Here is a 20,230-nt window from a genome sequence, read left to right on the forward strand (position 1 = left end):
GCTTGTTTTGTGCCCTATTTCCTGGCCTTTTTATGCAGAATATACAAAAGGATAGCATTCTGTTTTCTTTTATGCCTTTTCAGTGTGTTAGTATTCTGCCAAACCAAAGATTTTCTAGAAGTAATGAATGAATTAATTCAGCAGCTTTGCATAATATGTGCTGATCAAGTAAATATAGCAGATAATGTATTTCAGAGGAGCCATAGTGGTTACATTAGTAGGAAATTAGTAGTAAATCCATTATCAGACAATGTCATGAGAAGCCAAGCAAAAATACTTATGGGTGTAACTTATCAGGGAGTAGATTTAAGAAAACCTCTTTGCATCCCATGCTTCATTCATTGTTGCTGTGCACCATTTTCTGTAATGTTATCAGACTTTTCAGCTTTAGTTATGAGATGATTAGTACGGGGAAATTTTAGTCAACTTATTTTCATAACATACTTCTCTTGTTTTTATTATCCTAGATTCTTGAAGCACTGGCAAAAAGCGATGAACATTTTGTGCAGAATTGCAACAGCCTCAACTCCTTAAATGACGTGATCCCCACTGAACTTCAAAGTAAATTCAGTGTCATTTGCAGTGAGAAAATTGAGCATATCTACAGAAGAATCTCTAGTTATAAAAAGGTATGACATGCATGTTCTAAGCTTGATTGTATTTTTATTTTAAGGGAAAAACAGGGGAATGTGGTACAATTTGAATAAGTCTTCAGAGCATCTATGGCAGCGACAAAAATGTGGCTGAAAGTTTAGCTATTTTGAAGCATGAATGCCTTAACTAAGTAATTGCATCATTATTTTTTTCAAGCCATTCTCTTTCTTATCCCTTTTTTAGACATTGGGTAGTTTGTATTCTTTCTTGTTTGCTGCATTCAGTTGCAGACACAACCAACTGCATATTCCACAAAAGGCCTTCATTCTTGTAAATGCCTTAAACCAATACTCTAGTGGATTTGCAGATGTTAACCAAAAATGTAGCAATAACAACAGAATTGTTTTTTTCTTTCTAGACCAACTCAAATACCAAATTTTAACCCATTTATTCAACTTTTAGGCCCTAGCATAGCTGTTAATAGTAACATCCCTGTAAATTATTAGCTTCACTTGGTTTAATGAACGATAATAGCATGGAAAAATGGAGAAGGTGCTGACTTTTATATGCTTGAGATCTGAATTAATGATATATGAATGAATAAATAGCCCAGACTATGACCTCCAGTTGCTGTCAGTGCATTTCTCTATAGTTGTTTAACCAAGCAGGGCATAAATGAATCAACTGTTGGCATTTTGTTAATGCAAACTCATTTTCTCATCCAGACTCCTAGTTCCTCTCTCATGGAACCTAGTTGTGGGGAGTTGAATTGCTTTGAGGTAGGCTCAAAATGGCTCCAAAAAATGTATCTGCCCTGTCTTACCTCATTTGGGGATCTGAGTTGTGACAGTTACAAACTGATCTGTTCTCAAAGTTTATACATAAAAAATTGAAAAGAAAAAAAGCAAAGGCAAAGGAAGCTTCACACGTTTGCAGAACCTGCATTTAAAAGAGTAGATAATGATTTTTTAAGTTTTCAGAGGAAAACTATGGAGAACTGTTAGGAATATCCGTAGCTTCAGTAGTCAGTAGGATGAAGGCCAAAAAGCAGCTTGTCAGACATTTCCAGGTGCTCTCTAAAAAGAAATGGAATAAACTGAGTTGTGTCAATGGAGACATCAATAGATGTCTCCACTGCTTTAGCAAAATCTGAGTTCTCCATTGTTTGCTGGAATTACAAACCTCCATGTTTCCAATTTGGTTAAAATCCAAAATATATTTTTAAAACCCAAAATTTATTGATTTGAATATTAATAGTTACATATTTATAGTTACAGTTCAAGTAACATGCAGTTGATTTATATGTTTTCTGTAGCTGAAAAATTTGACTATGATATACAGCCTCTACAGAGGAGGCCAAGACAGTAAATCAAATCTTGTTGTGTTTGCTGGATGTGAAACAAACAGCCTTAGGGAAATTTTCATAGTTCTTACACTGCCTAGAAGCGAATATTCCTGACACAGACGGCACTTTAAATCTCATCTGCTCAGGAATCAGTAGTTTCACAGTTATAGCTTTTAATGACAATTAGTAATGAAGTGGATTGCAGGAATAGATGTGTCATTTTCTTGGCAAGGTAAAGGTAACCATAGTTACAGGAGACTTTCAAAGTGCCTGAGCCCTGCTTGGCTCTTGGTTTTACTGTGAAAGTTTGAGTTCTATAAATAAAAGAGACTGTAGATTTCTGCAGTTCGTACTATTATTATTATCAGAACATTTTGCTCCTAATAGACCTCAATTCCAGTGCCACGAGTCCCAGATGTTTCTCAACACATATATGAAAAGAATTTTGGTCCTGACTTATGACCTGATTAAATCATAGCCAGCATTTGGTCTCTCTGGAGCAGGATGTGTGGGAGATTGAGATGTGAAATATGTACTTCTTGCAGAAACATTTTCATCATTGAATGTCCTTAGTACCCTTCTTAACAACTTTTACATTCTTCAGACTTTGAAAAATTCCATAATTGGATTTCTTGTAACCCTCCAGATCTTGTTGTGATCTGAAGATTTAAATGTAATTATCCCAACAAGTGTTTGTCAGGCTTAAGTAATATGGCGCCAAAATAAACAGAATTTTAAGTCCCAGAAACATCTTACTTTGCAGACGGGATGTGTCTTAATTCAGCTGAAGTGTTAGTAAAAAGTTGACCGATTCAAAATTTTACTGACATTTATTAGTGAAGAAGCTTTGCAAGTTAACTGAAAATATTCTTATGCGTGAGCTGTGCTTCATAGCTGAGGTAGGTCTGTGTAATATTTTGACTGGAGAGATATTGTGATTAAAATGCTGATTATGCCAGAAAAAACTCCTCCCTAACAACAAACTGCACTGGAAATTACACATATTGACAAAAATCTTACTTGTGACTGACAACTCTCTTATCCAATTGAAGAGCTTGTTCACATGACTTGATCTTGAAGTAGATGTAGCTGCTGAGTGTCCAGCTCAGTCTTCTCCATTTTGGGTTGACATCTTCTGATCTTAAAAACCAAATAACTCTAAGCCTATTCAGGACTCTGCACAAAATTTAAGAAGTTAGAGTCAAGGAGATGTGGCTAAGCACTGTATGAGAATTAGACCATAAAACCATTCCTCACTGTTGAGCTGATATACAGGGGTGAAAAGAGGTACTGGGCTAGGCAAGTCTGTAAAATATGGTGTTTGTAGTTTTTATGTACTAGTGCTCATCAGCTTCCTAATGTCACTCAAAATAGAAGAATGGTTGAGGTTGGAATGAACCTCTTCAGGTCTTGTCCAGCCAACCCTGATTAAGCAGGGCCACCTAGAGATGGTTTACCAGTACCGTCTTTCAGGAGGGAGACCTGACCTCTCTTCCCGCAAACTCTCTGAGCTGCTTGTGCCAGTGCTCGATCACACTCACAGTGCCTAAGTGTTTCCTGATATTCAGAGGAAACTCCTGTGTTTAAGTTTGGGCCCATTGCCTCTGGTCCTGGCACTGGACACCACTGGAAAGAACCTGGCTTTTTCTCTTTTCACCCTTCCTTCAGGTATTTATATACATTGATGTGTTTCCCCCTGAGATTTCTGTTCTCCAGGCTCTCTCAGCTTTTCCTCACAGGAGAGATGCACCAGTTCCTGAATCATCTCAGTGGGCTCACCTCCACTAGGCCCTCTCCAGAATTCCCATGTCTATTTCTGTAAGGCCCAGACTTGGACCCAGGACTCGAGGGAAGGCTTCACGAGTGCTGAGGAGAACAGGATCACCTCACTCCAACTCCTGCCAATGCTTCTCCTAATGCAGGAGGATAAGATATAATTGATGAGGACTTCCTCCTTCCTGAATAGGAAATCCAAAATTCATACTTTCTGATTTTGTCTTCATTATAGCTTCAGACCAAAATTTCATGAATTTTTGAAAAATACTGGCTTGAAAACATCGGCAGGTGTTTATAAATGCCATGAGCAGTACAGCAGTTCCAGACTTGCTTGCCAGAAAGACACTTATTTTTTTATTATGTTCCATGGGAAATAAATTCTATCTCTCTGTGACAAAGCTACTTACTTCTTAAAATATCATTTGCTTCAAAAACAAACCTTTAAAATGTAAAATCTTTTTCTTTCCCTTTTAGAGAAAGATGGAAATTACAAAGTCAAGACACTTTAAGTCACAGATGACTGAAATATTTTAAGCTTTTATTTTCTAGTTATGTACACAAGAATTGTTAGCTAAGTGCAGACACAAGAAGAACTAATGATCAAAAATTTGTTTTTCTTTCTTCTAGTTTTCAAGAGTATTAAAAAACAGAGCTTGGCCTACCTTCAAACAAGCTAAGTCAAAGATTTCACCACTTCACAGCAGTGATTTCTGTCCAACCAATTGCCATATCAATGTGATGGAAGTGTCTTACCCTAAGACCTCAACGTCCCTTGGTAGTGCCTTTGGTGTACAGTTAGACAGCAGAAAACATTCTTCCCATGAAAAGGAAAATAAAAACACTGATCAAGGTAAGTCAATTGAGCTTGAAAGAGCTACTTCCAGTGCTTCTGATAAAGAGTCTTAAAAGGTGATCAGTTTAGGTTTATAGCCCAAATATTAAAATTAAGGACAAGCCTTTCTGAAATCACCCCGCTTTCAATTCTTAGTTTTATTTTAAAGCAGAATAACGGGTAGTAATAATTTCACAATGACTTTTTCCTAAATGGCTTGACTTTGAAATGCAAATAAAATGCAAAATCAAATAAGTACATGAATTTTTAAACAGAAGAATATTTCAGTGTCTTTTAGATATTTTACCGACTTCAAAATGTATGTAGAGGAAAAGATAATGATGAAATCCCTTTGGATTATTCCCAGGTAAACTGAATCCCATGATTTACGTCCAGCATACCATTACTACTATGGCTGCCCCTTCAGGACAGTCTCTTGGCCAGCAAGAGGGCCATGGTCTGAGGTACCTCTTAAAAGAAGAAGACTTAGAAACACAAGATGTCTATCAAAAATTGCTGTTCAAATTACAAACTGCACTGAAAGAGGTGGAAACATGTGTCTGCCAAATAGATGAGTAAGTAAATGGTACCATCTGGACTTGCCTTTAATATTTCCATCGAGGATAATGATAAATCTGGGCAATGCTTTTGTGCAGCATAGGAATCAATGCTGACTTCAGATAGAATTGAAATAAAGTAAAGAATTAAGTGCAGGTAATGTATTTTGATCTTTTTTGCAGCATGCCTGACTTCTTTCCCCACAGTTTGTAGTTTTTTTTCCAGTTTGTAGATTTTCTTTAGAATGTGGCAAAGTTAATGGATTTGAATTGAGGAAAATGTGAGGCACACCAGTGTCACATACAATTTCACTAAGAATGGAAAGAAAGAGCAGAAGTATAAAAATTACTTGTATTGAACTCTTTGGGCATTGCTGAATAGTCCCACGGATGAATTTTTGGGTAAGGCATTACTCACCTAAGGGAGAGCATTAATTTGTTAGACATTTTTCAAAACCAATTTGACCTTAAGAAAGAACTATGGATTTAGAAAGAGCTACTGTTGAGTGATTAGGACATTTGGCTTGAGTGTGAGAGGCTCAGAGTCTCATCACAGTTAGTCCTAATTCAGGACATGGATTTATAACTTGCTTTTTCATTTGCAAAGTAAGTGGGTTGACTCCTGGGCTATTTACTGTCTTGGGATAAGGATGAAGAAGGGTTAAAAGCATTTAAGTTTTGAAAGATCCCATATGTAATACAAATGTCAGAAAATAATTTTGAAAATAAAAACAGAAATTTTTTTTGAATTTAAAAGTCAATCTGTCCTGATCCCAAGTTTAAAGAAGTGGTGTATCATTTTTTTCTCCTGGTATATTGAAGACTGTAGTGTGATTTTTTTCTTTCATGTGTACTTAAGTATGGAATTTCTTTTCTTACTGTTCTCATGGTAATTTTAATAGTTACAATAAGTAATTGTAATGTATTACATACTGCAGTGGGAATGAAAGCAAGAGTTGACTAAGTATTTTTAAGAAAATGTTGTTTCCTGTGCCTTTACAGAGTTCTGCTAATTATCACGCTAAAGATGAAATCAATTAATTAAATTCATGACAATTTCAGTGCTTGGGTGCACTTAGAAATGACTGTCTGTAAAGCCTTATGTTGTCTGTCTTCCTCATGGAAGTCAGAAAATTATATATGGAATTTTAGTCAATATTTCAGGAAGTCCCAGTTGCCAGTATGCCACACCTTTTCCTTCCACTCCCTTGAGCTTGTGATGCAAAAGCACAGGAAATTCTCAGCCTTTCTTTTGTATAAATGTATATATAAATACACACACTCACAGAAAAATTCTGTGTACAGGAATATATGTATGTCTATACATGTATTCATTTTAAGGGTCATGCAGTTTTGACAGTAAACACAAGGGTTCACTTTTTTCATTCCTAAATTTTCTGTACAATGACCTTGTAGCTGATCTTGTATAAGGTACACAGATGTATTTAGCAAATTCTACCTTTGGCTGATTGGAAGACTGAGACTTCATGCTTTATTCCTCATGGACATTGAGTGGACTGCCAGTCAGTAATTACTGTAGGGGAAAGCAGTTCTGTAGAGGAAGCAGGATAGCCAAGAGACCTACTTAAAAGTGCTGAACAGTGAAGACTGAGCAGTTCGGAAGTAGGTGGTGTATTAGAACATAGTAGCAGACACTAATTAACTCTTGAGATTTAGGACTTAAGAAACAAAAGAGAGTGACACAATGGATAATCCAAAAGCTGTGCTTTAATTAGAACTTTTCCTACTTAAACAGCTGGGAGGAAATGCGTGAACATACAGATTTTGTGGGTTTTATAGAGTCAGTAGAATTTATTTTTTTTGTTGTGGCATGTTAACAATAAAATTGAAGTCTTTTTACTGAATTGTTTATTATCCTAAACAATCAGCATTATTTTTAGTATTCTCAGGACAGATAATATGAACACAGCATCTATCACAATTTTTAGTTTATATTGATATTCGGTGACAGAAAAATGGGGCTCCTTAATGACTGTTTGGTATTCTTTATACTTACTGTTGAAAAACTTGCTCATTCATGTTACTGGAGGTTTCTGCTCTGTGTTGAGGTCAGTATTGGTCTGTGTTTCAGCTCACAAAATCTTGGGGCAGTGTTACCTGCTCAACCTCTGCCATATGTTAGTGAATTGAAAAATTAGTGTTTCATCTGAAGAGCATGTCTGTGAGAGCGTGTGGATTATGGCAAGGGAACATTTCAGAGAAGACTTTGTAATCCTAGATTGTCTGCATAAGAGTTTATGTGATGGTTTGCTGATGAGGTTCGGTTGGATAAGTGTTGTAATACTGACAGAGAGAGAGAGAAATAGACACAGAATATGTATCCCCTTTCCACAGCCTCTCAAGGGTCCACTGTGCTCACATTCAAATAGTTTAATGGTATCCCAATAGTTCTTTAGTGATGCTGCAGATACCCATGTTGCTGCTAGGTTTTACATAGAAATGAGTCCTTTTTCAAATTGTTTTCTATATGGTGACCTCTGCTTGTTCTTGGTTCTCATGCACTCAGTGCTCTCCCATGATCCCAGCTCTTTTTTGGAAAGAGGTCTTTTTGGACAATACAAGAGGCTTGAGCATTTTTCAGGCCTCTGTGGAGTGAGGAAGAGGCAGAGGAGTTCAGAGGTTGCAGAAGGTTTTTTGTTAGTGCCATTTTTAATTCTTTGACTAACCGTAGAGCAGGTTTTTTTTGTCAGGGTTGTGAGGATTTTTTTTTTTTTTTAAGATTTATATTTCCCTGTTTAATTGAAGTATTCCTCATAGAGACTCTCTAGCTGTTAGTTACTGTTCATGGATGTGTTTCTCCTTTGAGTGCTAGATATCTAAGGTAATTTTGTTTGGGGTAGCCCCATCTCTGGAGAAAGCGTATTGTGCATGTAATGTGTTTAATAAGAAAAAGTATATTTAAACATGATTATTAGGGAGGGGATGTATCCAGGTTTTTACTTTAAACTCCCTGGACTGAGGTTTTAAGAGCACACCAGTTACCTCAATAACCACTTGCTCCAGAACTTGGTAATCCAAAGTTCCGTCTTTTGTTCATGGTAGTTCAGCAAAAAAAAATTTCCTTAGAAAAAGAGTCTGCCTGCTGAGAGAAATGGAAAAGCCCCCTTAGGAAAATATCCAGCTACGTTAATCAGTCTTTTACTGAGCTCTTGGCAGCAGTGACTAAACAGTCACATAAAAGAAGGGGATATAATAGTCTGTCTATGTCTTGACAAATAATTACACAGGGGAAGATACTTTCAGGAACTGAAATTGCGGTTCATTATGGTTGTTTCTTACTCTTGATTATTTTCTTGCAATAACAAAATCCTGAGGAAGTTACTAGAATGAACCTCCCACTTTTATTTTTAAGGGGGTGAGAGTGGGAACACAAGAAAAAGCAAAAGTATAGATTTATCTTTGTACTTATCTTTCAGAAGGCAGAACGATATGGTCTTTTTGGAATGGACCTTTTGGTTTAAGAGCAAGTGTTAGGATGATCTGCCATAAATTTGCCTAATCCTTTTTTGAACCCCTTACATATTTCTTACAAAGAAATAAGTTTTACAGGTATGAAGAACTGGTTTTCTCCAGTTTCTGCTTCCATAACATGTTTATTTTAGGACAAGTTCAAAAGCACATATGCTCTAGCACGAGATTGACACTGAACACTGGCATAAAATATGGGCCCCATCTCTCTTCCCATACACATGGAATTATGCTTGTCAGTGACTGGAAAGTGACTGAAAAGAACTGATAACTGATAAAGACCTGATAACTGAAAAGAACTGATAACTGATATCCTACTGATAACTTAATAAAGTGTTGAGGCATCATGTAGCCCAAAAGACATTGGTCTAGTGGAGGAGTGAGTTTAAATTCTAGTGAAATTATAACTTTAGTATCATTTTTTTGTTTTCTAGTTGAAGTTCAGATCAGTATTTTTAACTGTATGTGGGATAAAATATATCTGTCTATTCCCATCAGTAGCAAGAATTTTGCATAAGAAGATCTAACATATGTTTGAATCCTACCATGTACTTGGTGGAAAGTTTGCCAGTTGACCATTCTGACAGCTCCTTCAATAAAACTCTGCTACTATTTCTAAGTGATTCAAGGGGGAAAAGAAGCTTAGTTCAGTCTCCTCTGATTTCAGGTAGTTAGCAAGTAGTTTTTGCCAGAAAAATTCTGCTTTTGAAATCCAAATATTAATTTGAAATTGTGATTTTAATGGAGTGTTTGAGCAATAGGAATTAAAGGACAATTGCTCATTATTGCTGTTCTGATCTTGAAAGTAAATTAGAGCATCACAGTATGAATTAATCATCCAAGAATATGAATTTTTCACTGCCAGTATTTCTACATGGTCTAAAAGTAGCTGTCTGCACTGTTCTCTTTTCTTGGCTAGATGTCACTTTTGTGCTCGTCATGGACACTTGTATATTAGTCATTAGTTTTACTGGTGATAATGGCTTAGACACTTTGAATGTCAGGAAGTACACAGAGATGTTAATAAAGATCTTTAAAATGCCCTAGTAGAATAGCTTGTGATGCACACTGGCATGTCTTGTACAGCAGAAATTTCACAGACATACAGCTTCTTTTGTTTGTTTTCTTACATTGTGCTAAGAAGTGCAGAATTCATATTTAAAAATGGTTATGTTAATATGCAGTTTGACCCTAAGTGTCCAAGAATGTGCTGTATTTCTTCTCCAGCTGGAATCACTGCTTTCATACGTGATTAAGTATTTGGTAAGGTTAATGGGTTTCACTGTTAGACTTTTTAACAACAGAATGTGTCACTTCCTTCCCTTGTTTCAAATAGATATTGACTGAATTAAGATATTCCCTTCACATATTGTAGAATAATATTTGGAGGGTGGTGATGAGAAATGTTATCCTGTTGCTAGCTCACTTTTGAAAAACATGAATTTACCTTTTTTATTTCTGTGTTTCACACAGCCTTCTGTCTTCAATAACATATTCTCCCAAATCAGAACGTAAAACTCCTGAGCCTTTAATACCAGCAGACAGTGATAATGAAAAGGGTGAAAGGAATGGGAAGAAAGTCTGTTTCAGTGTAACAGGTGATGAACAAGAAGATTCTGGTCATGATACCATCAGTAACAGGGATTCTTACAGGTAACTTTATTAATAGTATTTTTATTTTTCAACTGAATCAAATATGGAAGTCTGTGAAGTATCAAGTGGTTATAAAGACTATTAGAATATGATTCTGACGTTACTAATGGAGGAGTAACTAGCCTCAAGATGTGTAAAATGAAGTCTTAACAGTACAGATTATTGAACCTTAGTCACCCAAATCTGGATAGGATATCACAATTTAAATGTAAAACTACTTTAGATTTCTGGTTTTTATAAGACAGGTAATTACTTTTTATTATGTCTCCAGCAACAAACCAAATATCTAACATGGAAAACAAGGTGATAGAGCCTGATCTAAAGAAAAAATATACTGTTTATCAACATGTATTTCATACCTTTTTTCACTCTAAATACTATAGTATCAACTCACCTCTAAAATTTGTGATGCATCATGTTTTTTGTGAACGAGAATATGAAGAAGTTTGAAAAGGAAGGAATAATTATAGAAAATATGCTTCTTATACAGATTATAAGTTCTTATACACTCTTGCTTAGAGACAATTGGTTAACTACATGATATAAAACCTAGATTTAAATTTTAGCTTCAAGTAAAATGAGGGTTCATTATTTGGTCAGTATCATAGTTCATTATTATGCTCAGAATTTAGAGTCTTAGTAGGTTCATCATTTTTCTACAGGACGCTGTGTTGCTGAGATCACTTTCTAAGCTATGTTTGATTACTGCAGCCTGGTAGATATAAACTCTCCATCAGCGTATAGAGAACCATACAGATATAAATGCAGAGAAAATTTGCACAGATTAAGTTTGTCTTGTTCTTAACATCGTGAACACACAGGCAAAGTTCTTGGTCCAGCAGAAGTGCATTTAGAGTTTCCTGCATGTGTCAAACTGACTGTTCATGAGCTGCTCCCGTGATGTGTGCTTTCTCCTTTCAGGAGGTTCCCCCAGCTGGCACAGGATTTGTATGTGGAGAAAGAAGGTGTGACTCAGGACATGAGTGTCTCTTTGTTCAAAACATTTTCTTTCTTCTGATTCCTGTTCTTCCATTCTGGCTGTGTAGGAATAATAAAACATAGGGTTCCATATACAGAATAATCATTAAATTTCTGCGTTGAGGACAAGTGTTGGAGTGAGATTAGAATTTTTTTTTTTTTTTTTTGCTTAAATAATCGTATTAGTAAATACTTAAAATCTCCAGCACTCATAATGCCACAGTGGTTATTATTGGAACTATTTGGCTGATTTTGGCCATTATAATCTTCTCATTTAGTGTAGGGTCTCCTAAACTTAAGAACACAACGCAAAAACATGCAGAATGATACAGCAAATGCATCTAATCTGTTTTTCATTTTCCTGTGTTTTATTTTCTCATGCTTTGCACAACCCAGTTTTAATTAACCTTCATCTCCCCTTTGGAGACCTTAATAAGTGAATAGAGTTGGTTAGAAAACATTTCTTAATATCCAGCCAGAAATTTTTAATGCTCATTGGGACTGTTCACCCGCTATTAGGAACATGTTGTTACTGATGTCTTTTCATCTACTTAATGGTTATGATTGTAATTACATCATATTGCTTAATTTAAAAACTTAACTCATTCACTTAGATTGTTGACTACAGGTCCAAAACAAGTAGGTTAGCCAGGAAAAGTAAGTCACTCTGCCTAAATTACTGAAAAGTCACTTCTGTGTCTACGCAAATAAAGAAAAAAATATGGAGCACGTGTATAACTGCACTGTTATTTTAAGAATGGATATGTTAATCTTGGTAAATGAGTACACGCAAATCATAAAATAAGACCCATATAATTATGTATAAACATCCCTTAGGTACACTTTTACATTATCTTATATTCACTTGGGTTTTTAAGACTCCCTCTGCTGGATCATTACTTACGCATTTCCTGCATTGAAAAAAAAGATTTTTATATGGCTAAATAACTCTGAAGTCATTGAATTCAAATATATCTTCATTTTTTAGTATAAAAGGATTTTTTAGTATAAAAGTCAATGTTTTACTCTGGTTTTACTGCAGGAGTAGGTATATCTCCATGTATTTTCTGTACAGAAAATATTGGTTTTGAGAGAAAAGAGCAGAAAAAATTACAAATTTAAATCCCAAAATCTCCCTATTAGACCAATGTGGATGAAATTTCATATGCATACAAGTTTTGACTGAAACCACAGATGAAAATGTCTATACATCTCAAAAAAAAAAAAACAGCTGGAAGAGATGGGATCATGAACTGTTTTGGCTGACAAGGAAAATAGTTTGTAATTTGAGTTTGGTGCTATTCAAATGATTCAAATCTCCTGTAAACCAGCAGCGAGACTGTTATGCACGTTGTAAAGACTCAATGTTTGTGTTAGCTGTGGACCAGGAGAAAATGTGAAGTAACTAAAACATTAGAGGCCACAGATTCAAAAACTGCTACTCATGCAAGAAAAGTTGGTTGTTTTACATTCAAACTCTATATTACTATTCTGCAAGCGCTTGTTCACAGGTAAGGGGAAGGGAGATAATTGAAGCATCTATTTTGGGAATCCAGTCTTCTGAGTCCCTCCAGGACTGCAAATTAAACGAGAGCCTAAGCACAGGGATCTTTATTGTGTATAAAGAATTACACAGACCATGTCATCATTAAATTTAGGATGGGAAAAGGGAAAGAATTTCCATATTTTTTTACAGAGCCTGTGTTAAAGGACATAGCTTTATTTATTTTTTTTTTGTTTTGTGTTTTATTTTCAAGCGACTGCAACAGCAATAGGAACTCCATTGCCTCTTTCACCAGCATTTGTAGCAGTCAGTGCAGTTCTTATTTTCATAGTGATGAAATGGATTCAGGTATGTCTGGAAAAGTCATTTATGAATCTGTCTTCTGTTCCTTTTAATCAATTTTATTCTTTTCATTTGCCTGGCAAATTTACTGTTTTTGTTTTAAAAAATTGCATCCTTCTTAGTAATAGAAGTGTATAATTTTGCTTCTGCCTAGCTAGTGCTTCACTTAGGAATCATTCTGCAAAAGAGAGCCAACATTCCATTATCTCTGTGAGTAGACTGTATTAGAGCTCCTGGAGCCACTGCTTTTCATGTCTTGACAGTGCATTGAGTTGCACAGAGTAAGGAGCATTTTAGGTGAGTGTGGAATGCTCTCCTAGCCAGTGTCAGCACCTAGACAGCAGGATATGGTTGTGTGTGTTTGTAGGAAGGAATGTGAGACCACATAGGAGCACATTCTTGTTTATGCCATGACAAATTGGATTTAAGTAATTGCAGCTGCTAATAGGAATGAGATGGAATTTAACTGCATGGAAAAGGAGGTCATATACTCAGGGACTAATAATAAAAAAATATTTGCTCTAAGCTGGGAGTTTATCTTTTGGGAATGATTTAGAAAAAGAAAAAAACTGAGCATATTAGTTGAATATGACCTGCCAGTGGGGCCTTGCCATAGAGAAGGCAAACTTTTATTGCTCATTGTACCAGCAGAGATATTTTCAATTGAAACAGAAAAGTATCAAGACATTATGCAAGGTATCTGAGATGCCTTGTGAATAATGCAGAGTAATGTGAATAAGACAGAATTTCATTTCCAGAAATGATGCATACTTACACAGCCAAGCTAATACAGAGTAAAGGATGAAGGACATGATGAATCGTTAATAGAAGAGGAGACACAAGGTCCATATCTTCAACTTAAGATAAAAATGGGCTGATGTACTCTTGTGCAGCATCAAGCTGAAGTACCAGCTGAGGTGCCTAAAAACATATCTTTGCTAGCCAAGCAAAGATACTGTCCTTTAGATGACAAATTCTGCTGCACAGTGAAACTCACACTCTCTCCTGCCCTAATTTTTTGGCTGGTTCCAAAGTTAGCCTGGCTAACTCCAGATCAGGCCTCTTGGGCACTGTGCTCTGTTGCAATTAAAATCCTGTGAAGAGGTATGATTGTAAGGACATCTAAAGGAGCTAAAAAAATTCAAGGAAAGAAAAGTGCTGTTAAAGTGTTTCTCTGACATGAAAAAATGAGTCTCTATTAACCTTGAATAAATTTGCCTCATAAATTGTTTCTTGTCTGTCACCAACATCAAGGAGGAAAACCAGTTTTAAGCTCAAATTTTCAACATTTTTTGAAAGAGTTCAAGGTATATCACCTATTGTCTGAAAGAGGGAGTGGCAGAGCAGTGACCTGAAAGAGTCCTTTTCCTATGCACTTTCTGTATGGTATGTGCTACTAAAAGCTTCATATCAAATACAGTATCAGGGTAATGTATTTTTGCTGAATTACTAAAATCTCAGAACCATTTAGTTAGTAAGAACACTAAGACTCTGGATTATCTGTGGAGTCCTTACAAAAACTTTACACTGAATGCATTTCAGTGATTTTGTGGTTTGCTACGCTGAGTTTGCACTACTTGGCTGTTTAGTCTGGAGTTTAGTATGTTTTCCAGAAGAGGAGAATTGTGTGTTCTGGTCACAGAACAGTTCAGGTTTCAAGGGACCTTTTGGGCTGATCTGGTCTAGTCCCCCCTTCCCCCAAGCAGGCTCATCAAGAGCAGGTCTTCCAGAACCGTGACCAGTTGGGTTTTGAATATGGTCCCTTCTTTAAGAGCTGTTTTTGTATTATCGAGTAACCAGTAAATGCAAAATATGTAGGGAGAACAGTTACTGTAGTCCCGATAGTGTAAGCATCAATCTGTGTACGAAGCAAATTATCTAAGCTGCAAAGGTTTTGGAAAACATGCTGAAACTTCTAAACAGTTTCTCATTTTAAAATATTTTTCAGGTGATGAGCTTCCCATAAGTGTTCGAATCTCCCATGATAAACAAGACAAGCTCCATAGCTGCTTGGAGCATCTTTTTGGTCAAGTATGAGAGTATTTTTCTTGGCTTTGATACTGATGTCTGCTTGAGCTAGGATGTCTTTAGAAAATAATTCTTTTTAATTTTATGTCCCAGTGTTTACTGGGATGATATGTATTTACTCATTTCTTTCAGTTTTCTGTAAATAGTCCAAAACTGCAAATTAAACAGGTCCTTAAATTTAGTCTAGTGTTCTCTAGTTTGTTAGTTTAACTAGACCCATTAGGTAAGAAAGAATCCAAAGTTGCTCATCAGTAGCCCACATTTCTTACAGAAAGGATTTTAATTCTAATTGTTGCAGTAAAAAAACATCTTTCTCACAGAACCTTGATTCCAACAGGTCGATTCAATTGTCAATCTTTTGAAAGGACCAGCTGTGATGAGGGCCTTTGAGCAGACAAAGTACTTTACACCAGGTCGAGGCCTCCAAGGTAACAATTCTGGCTATGAAGGTGAAAAGGCAGATTGAAGGGTACATGGAAATTACTGTCCACTCCTTGAGCTGGTGTTAACTGATTTTGCTTAATCTTGGTATATTCTGCATTAACTGATTTGTGAAGTTCATGTTAAATAGATCTTAATTTTTAGTTGAAACCTGGCTCATTACTTTTTATAGCATAATGTAGGAAAAATTTTGAAGTAACTAAATTGTAGACTCTGAACTGACTGTCGTATTGCTGAGGCTCTTGAGTCAAGAAGCAATTTTTTTATATTGCAGGTGTTTTTAGTGCATATTTTGTCACAACTACTGAAGGCATTCTTGATCTGTTTTATTACTAATATCAGATTTTTATTATTTTTGTAGTTATATTTGAAGTTGATTTATAAATAATATAAGATTTATAGTCACAGCAATATTTATGCCAAATATGTACTTATTTAAGTATTACTGATTGCTTAAAAAGAAATATCCTGTATGTAAATTCAGACACTCTAATACCACTTGTGTGGTTGCTTAAGTCTAAGGATATAAATAAGCATCTGGTGGTAGTCATAAGTGATGAAAAAAGAAAGGACTTCTTTCAGTAGACTGAGTTTAAAAAAAAAAGAAATGGAAAATTTTCAGTGGGAAACTTAATGTTTTATTAATATCAATAGTAAGATATATTGACCCTACACATGTCTTTTAGCAAAGAATACTAGCTTTAAATGGCCAGAAGGGCTTTTTTTACCTCAATTAGGAGTTTTTACAAAGCCTGAATTACTACCTGCTAAATGAATTTGCAGGAAAGAGCACATAACTTCCTTTTATCATTTTTTCCCATTTTTTTTTTTTTGGGGGGGGGGGGGGGTTCTGTTTGTTTGTTTGTTTGTGGGGTTTTTTGTGTGTCCTTTTTTTTTAATAAGTAATTTTGGTTTAAATTTAATTTTCTGATTGAAACAATTTTGCCTCTGAAAGTTCTGAGGTCCCAGTTACCATTCACCTTCTGTGTTATGTACCTGCCTCAGAAAGAATCATGTCTGGGGATGCTGCTCACTGTCTCCTTAGACCTAAGGGAGCTTAGATGACTGTTAGACCTGTCACCGTAGCTTTAACTTGAGTTAAACAAGTTGCCAACTTCTTGAGCAGTGAAAACATTAAGGAAAAACAACGTCTTAGTGTGACATTCTCAGGAGGCTTAGGCAGAAAAATACTATTTTCATCCTTGCTTAGAGTTTCAGCAAGAAATGGAACCAAAGCTCAACTGCCCAAAGAGGCTACGACTCCACATCAAGCAAGACCCTTGGAACCTCCCCAGCAGCGTCCGGAGCCTTGCCCAGAATATCAGAAAATTTGTTGAAGGTTAGTAAGAACAACATGATCATAAATAAACACTTGATTTCGTACAGAGGGAACGGAAGAGGAGAGATACAACTGCTTTCTTCTGCTTCTAGGCAAGCTTTGTGGAACACAGTGTAGTCTATAGTTGGGTTGTACTCTCAATAACAAGGTCAGTGGAGTTTATCTCAGCTGTCTTGTACTTACCCTGTTGGCTTTAGATGCTGTAGAGGAAGTAGTCTTCTGAAGAGAAGAAAATAGTCTTCTGACAAGTGAAAACAAAGGAACCATACATTGGATGGGCTCAGGCTTTTCAGTTGCTATGAAGTCCAGTGGGCTTGGCTGATTTGTGACAGAACTTCATGGGACTGATACACCAAAATGAGGCTTTTATTGAAATTAAACTTTTTTTTTCCACTATCTTAACTGCAAAGATGAAGACTGCAGCTTTTGTCCTGTAGAGTTTTCTCTGTGCTTTTCTGGAGTCATTTTCTCTCCTTCTGCTATAAAGCCACAGTTTTCATTTAATCCATCCCTACTGATGGATGAGCTCCTCTTCCTCTGCCTCCCTTCCACCACTGTATAGAAGTTACCAAATGCTCTGCTCATCTTCACCACCAAGTGACAAAGTGAACTGAGGTTTTAGGATTTCTCCCCTGTCTTCATAGGAAAGTAACTGGCCTTTTCAATCCAGAATATCTTGCCTGTAATTCCTGCTTTATTTCCTGTACTGCTTGATACAGAAACAGAAATAAAGAGTTAGAATATTTTTATTGTAATGCCTGTGCTAGGATTCTGTGTGGGAACAAAAACTTAGGGCTAGCTTTAAATTGTTTTTGTGTTTGTGTTTAGCTTCTTGTGTTTGTGGGCTAGATGTTACAGTGTCCCTTGAAGAAACTGTTAAATATTAGACCAATGGGGAAGAACTTAGTGATAAGTTTTATTATTATAAACTTTCAAAAACCTTCCAGCCAAACCAAACAAACTCTTCCCTCTCTGACTTGGCATTTCTTATTTGAGATACATCATGTTTTCAGACCTTGGGTTAGACGGTTTTAAAAACAACGACATAAATGTCTCCTTGTTCAAGTCAATTACAGTGGGTTGACTCTTCAATACTAAGAAAACTTCATTTAGTTAAATGGTGGCTGTCACTAAGTGAAAAATTAATAGTTTTGAATCCCTTTTTTTCCGTACAAGTACTTCAGCTTACACAAAATTATTTTTAATTGTTAATCAGGGTTTCTTTCAAAGTCGAGGAGGAATGGAAATGTGTCACGAACAGTCCTTCCTCAAGCTCTTTCAGAAGCTAAGCTTACCAGAGGTTATTTTCACATAACTTCTTTGCCCATGAATAGAATTAGTAGACCTAACCCATTTAAACCTGGGTCATATACCCTCAATACTGAGCTGAGATTATTCAAATTTTTGGGGGAGAGTTCATCAAAGCCCAAATGACTTGCTGCCTCTTTGTAGTATAAAAATTATTTTTTACTATACTCAGCTCAGTAATGAGACACAACCAGCAGCTGGATTTAACTGAAATCAGATGATCAGGAAGCAGGTTAATAATGTTTTCAACAGCTAAATTTTCCCTTTGTATCTTCATTCTTGGTTTCTTCCTTCCTGTCTTGCCATCATACATTGTGTTCACAGCTGGTCTGGGTACCTAGGAGAACCACCAGTACTGCCCTGAGCTATTTATGGCTGAAAACCTAACACATGGTACAAAGAGTCATCTCCCCATTTCCTCTCTTATTCGCCTGATTTAGAAAAAAAACCCAAAAAGTGTCACCTAATATGATTGTTTAGTTGGGCTTATCAGAACAAGTTGAACAATGTCTTGGGATTTTAGAAGAATCTTCCTGTTTGTTTTTGAGTAAAAGGCAATATTTTAGTAATTGAGGAAAGCAGATGTATTTTTCTCTTCTGAGAGGAAGTAGTCACAGGAGACCATGGATACAACTTCACTCACAGAGGACAAAGAAAATGTAATTAAAACCTCCAGTTTTTATAAACATACTTAACCATTATAGCTCAATTCTGAAATAAGGATGAATACAATAAATTCATCTCCTTATTGAAAATGGACTAATTTTTCTTTTTATAAAACTATCACAGGATATTTTAATTTTTCATTCACAGTTCTGCGGCATTGCAGAATCCATTAGATTAGATTGATTAGTGCAATAAAGCAGGAGACATGGGAACCCTCAGAGATGAAATGTTTTAAGTCCTGGATGCTAAGATTCCTTTTATTTACTTTGTTTAATAAATATGATGAAATGGGAGAACTCAGAATGCCTTGAGAATGATTACTCTAGTCTGTCAGTTTTCTGTTTATTAGTGCTAGAGTTGGGAGAACTATTGAAAAAAAGCCATGAGGGTTTGCAAAGATTTAAAAAAAAAAATAGAAAAGGAAACAGAAAAAACACAACCAAACCTTCCTTGACTATAAAATTAAAATATAGCTGAAGATTGCTTTGTCTCATTTCATTTGCCTTGTCATATCATTAGAGAAAGAAAAAAATTCAATGGTTACAGTAAAAGGCCATCCTAGAAAGCTAATCTAGTTGCCAGAATTGAAGAGTTGTCTGAAGTAATATGCATGTTCTAGGAGGATTTCTCTGGAGCTATATAACTAAAGAAAAGAATGAAGTTATTTCTTGGATTGACTGGGCCTAATAAATTGTTAAACCAATAAAGCTAAAGATAAGTTGTTGGTACTGGCAGATCTTTGAAGGTGAAGTACTTGATTTTGGTGGAGAGGGCAATAGTCAGGGCTGGAGTTGGGCAGCCACCAAATAGAGGAAGAATGATGTAGATACATGATTGTGAATCTGCATGAGATATATAACACAAGAATTGGAAAGCACAGGAGGAAAAGACTGAAGCAGGAACCAGGAAAATGAACAAGATGGATGGAAAGAGAGGGACTCAACAACAGAAGGGTGTAAACAAAATGAAGAGAGGGGAACATTTCTGTAGTTGCTCTTTCCCGCAGAAACAGTAGGTAAGATTTTTGATCAAAAGAAGAGGTGCTCTCTAGCAAGCCGGATTTCCAGCCAGCTAGTCATGCAACTACATGAGGAAATGCAGCTGCTTTTCTAGTGCCATTATTTTAAGTCTAAACAGGAAAGACAATGCAATTGAGATAGTTCACATCTATTTTAAATTAGATGTGAGGTGTGACGGAGACTTTCAGTTATTGAAGGTATAAAAAATGTATGTTGATTTAAATCATACACTATGCAGTGCAAAAATCTATCTTTTTGAAATATTTTCAAGTGCAGAAAATAAAATTAAACTGAAACCTAGCCTTTCCTGGCAAAGATCAGAATAGCAGAATAATGTGGGTTTTTAAAATAAAGTACAA

The 20,230-nt window shown here is 36.0% G+C and overlaps 1 protein-coding gene across 1 annotated transcript in view; it reads left to right on the forward strand.

The window, feature by feature from the left end:
* Positions 1 to 20,230, forward strand: part of PREX2 (phosphatidylinositol-3,4,5-trisphosphate dependent Rac exchange factor 2) — a 173,575-nt gene that overhangs the window by 93,456 nt on the left and 59,889 nt on the right. Inside the window, exons 23-30 of the mRNA XM_066332148.1 lie at positions 468 to 629; positions 4,343 to 4,565; positions 4,915 to 5,122; positions 10,067 to 10,246; positions 12,982 to 13,076; positions 15,019 to 15,101; positions 15,436 to 15,526; positions 16,750 to 16,878. Coding sequence (XP_066188245.1) covers positions 468 to 629; positions 4,343 to 4,565; positions 4,915 to 5,122; positions 10,067 to 10,246; positions 12,982 to 13,076; positions 15,019 to 15,101; positions 15,436 to 15,526; positions 16,750 to 16,878 — 1,171 coding nt within the window. The remainder of the gene's footprint in view (positions 1 to 467; positions 630 to 4,342; positions 4,566 to 4,914; positions 5,123 to 10,066; positions 10,247 to 12,981; positions 13,077 to 15,018; positions 15,102 to 15,435; positions 15,527 to 16,749; positions 16,879 to 20,230) is intronic.

Source organism: Sylvia atricapilla, chromosome 1, assembly GCF_009819655.1.
Source record: "Sylvia atricapilla isolate bSylAtr1 chromosome 1, bSylAtr1.pri, whole genome shotgun sequence".
NCBI classification, from domain to species: Eukaryota; Metazoa; Chordata; class Aves; order Passeriformes; family Sylviidae; genus Sylvia; species Sylvia atricapilla.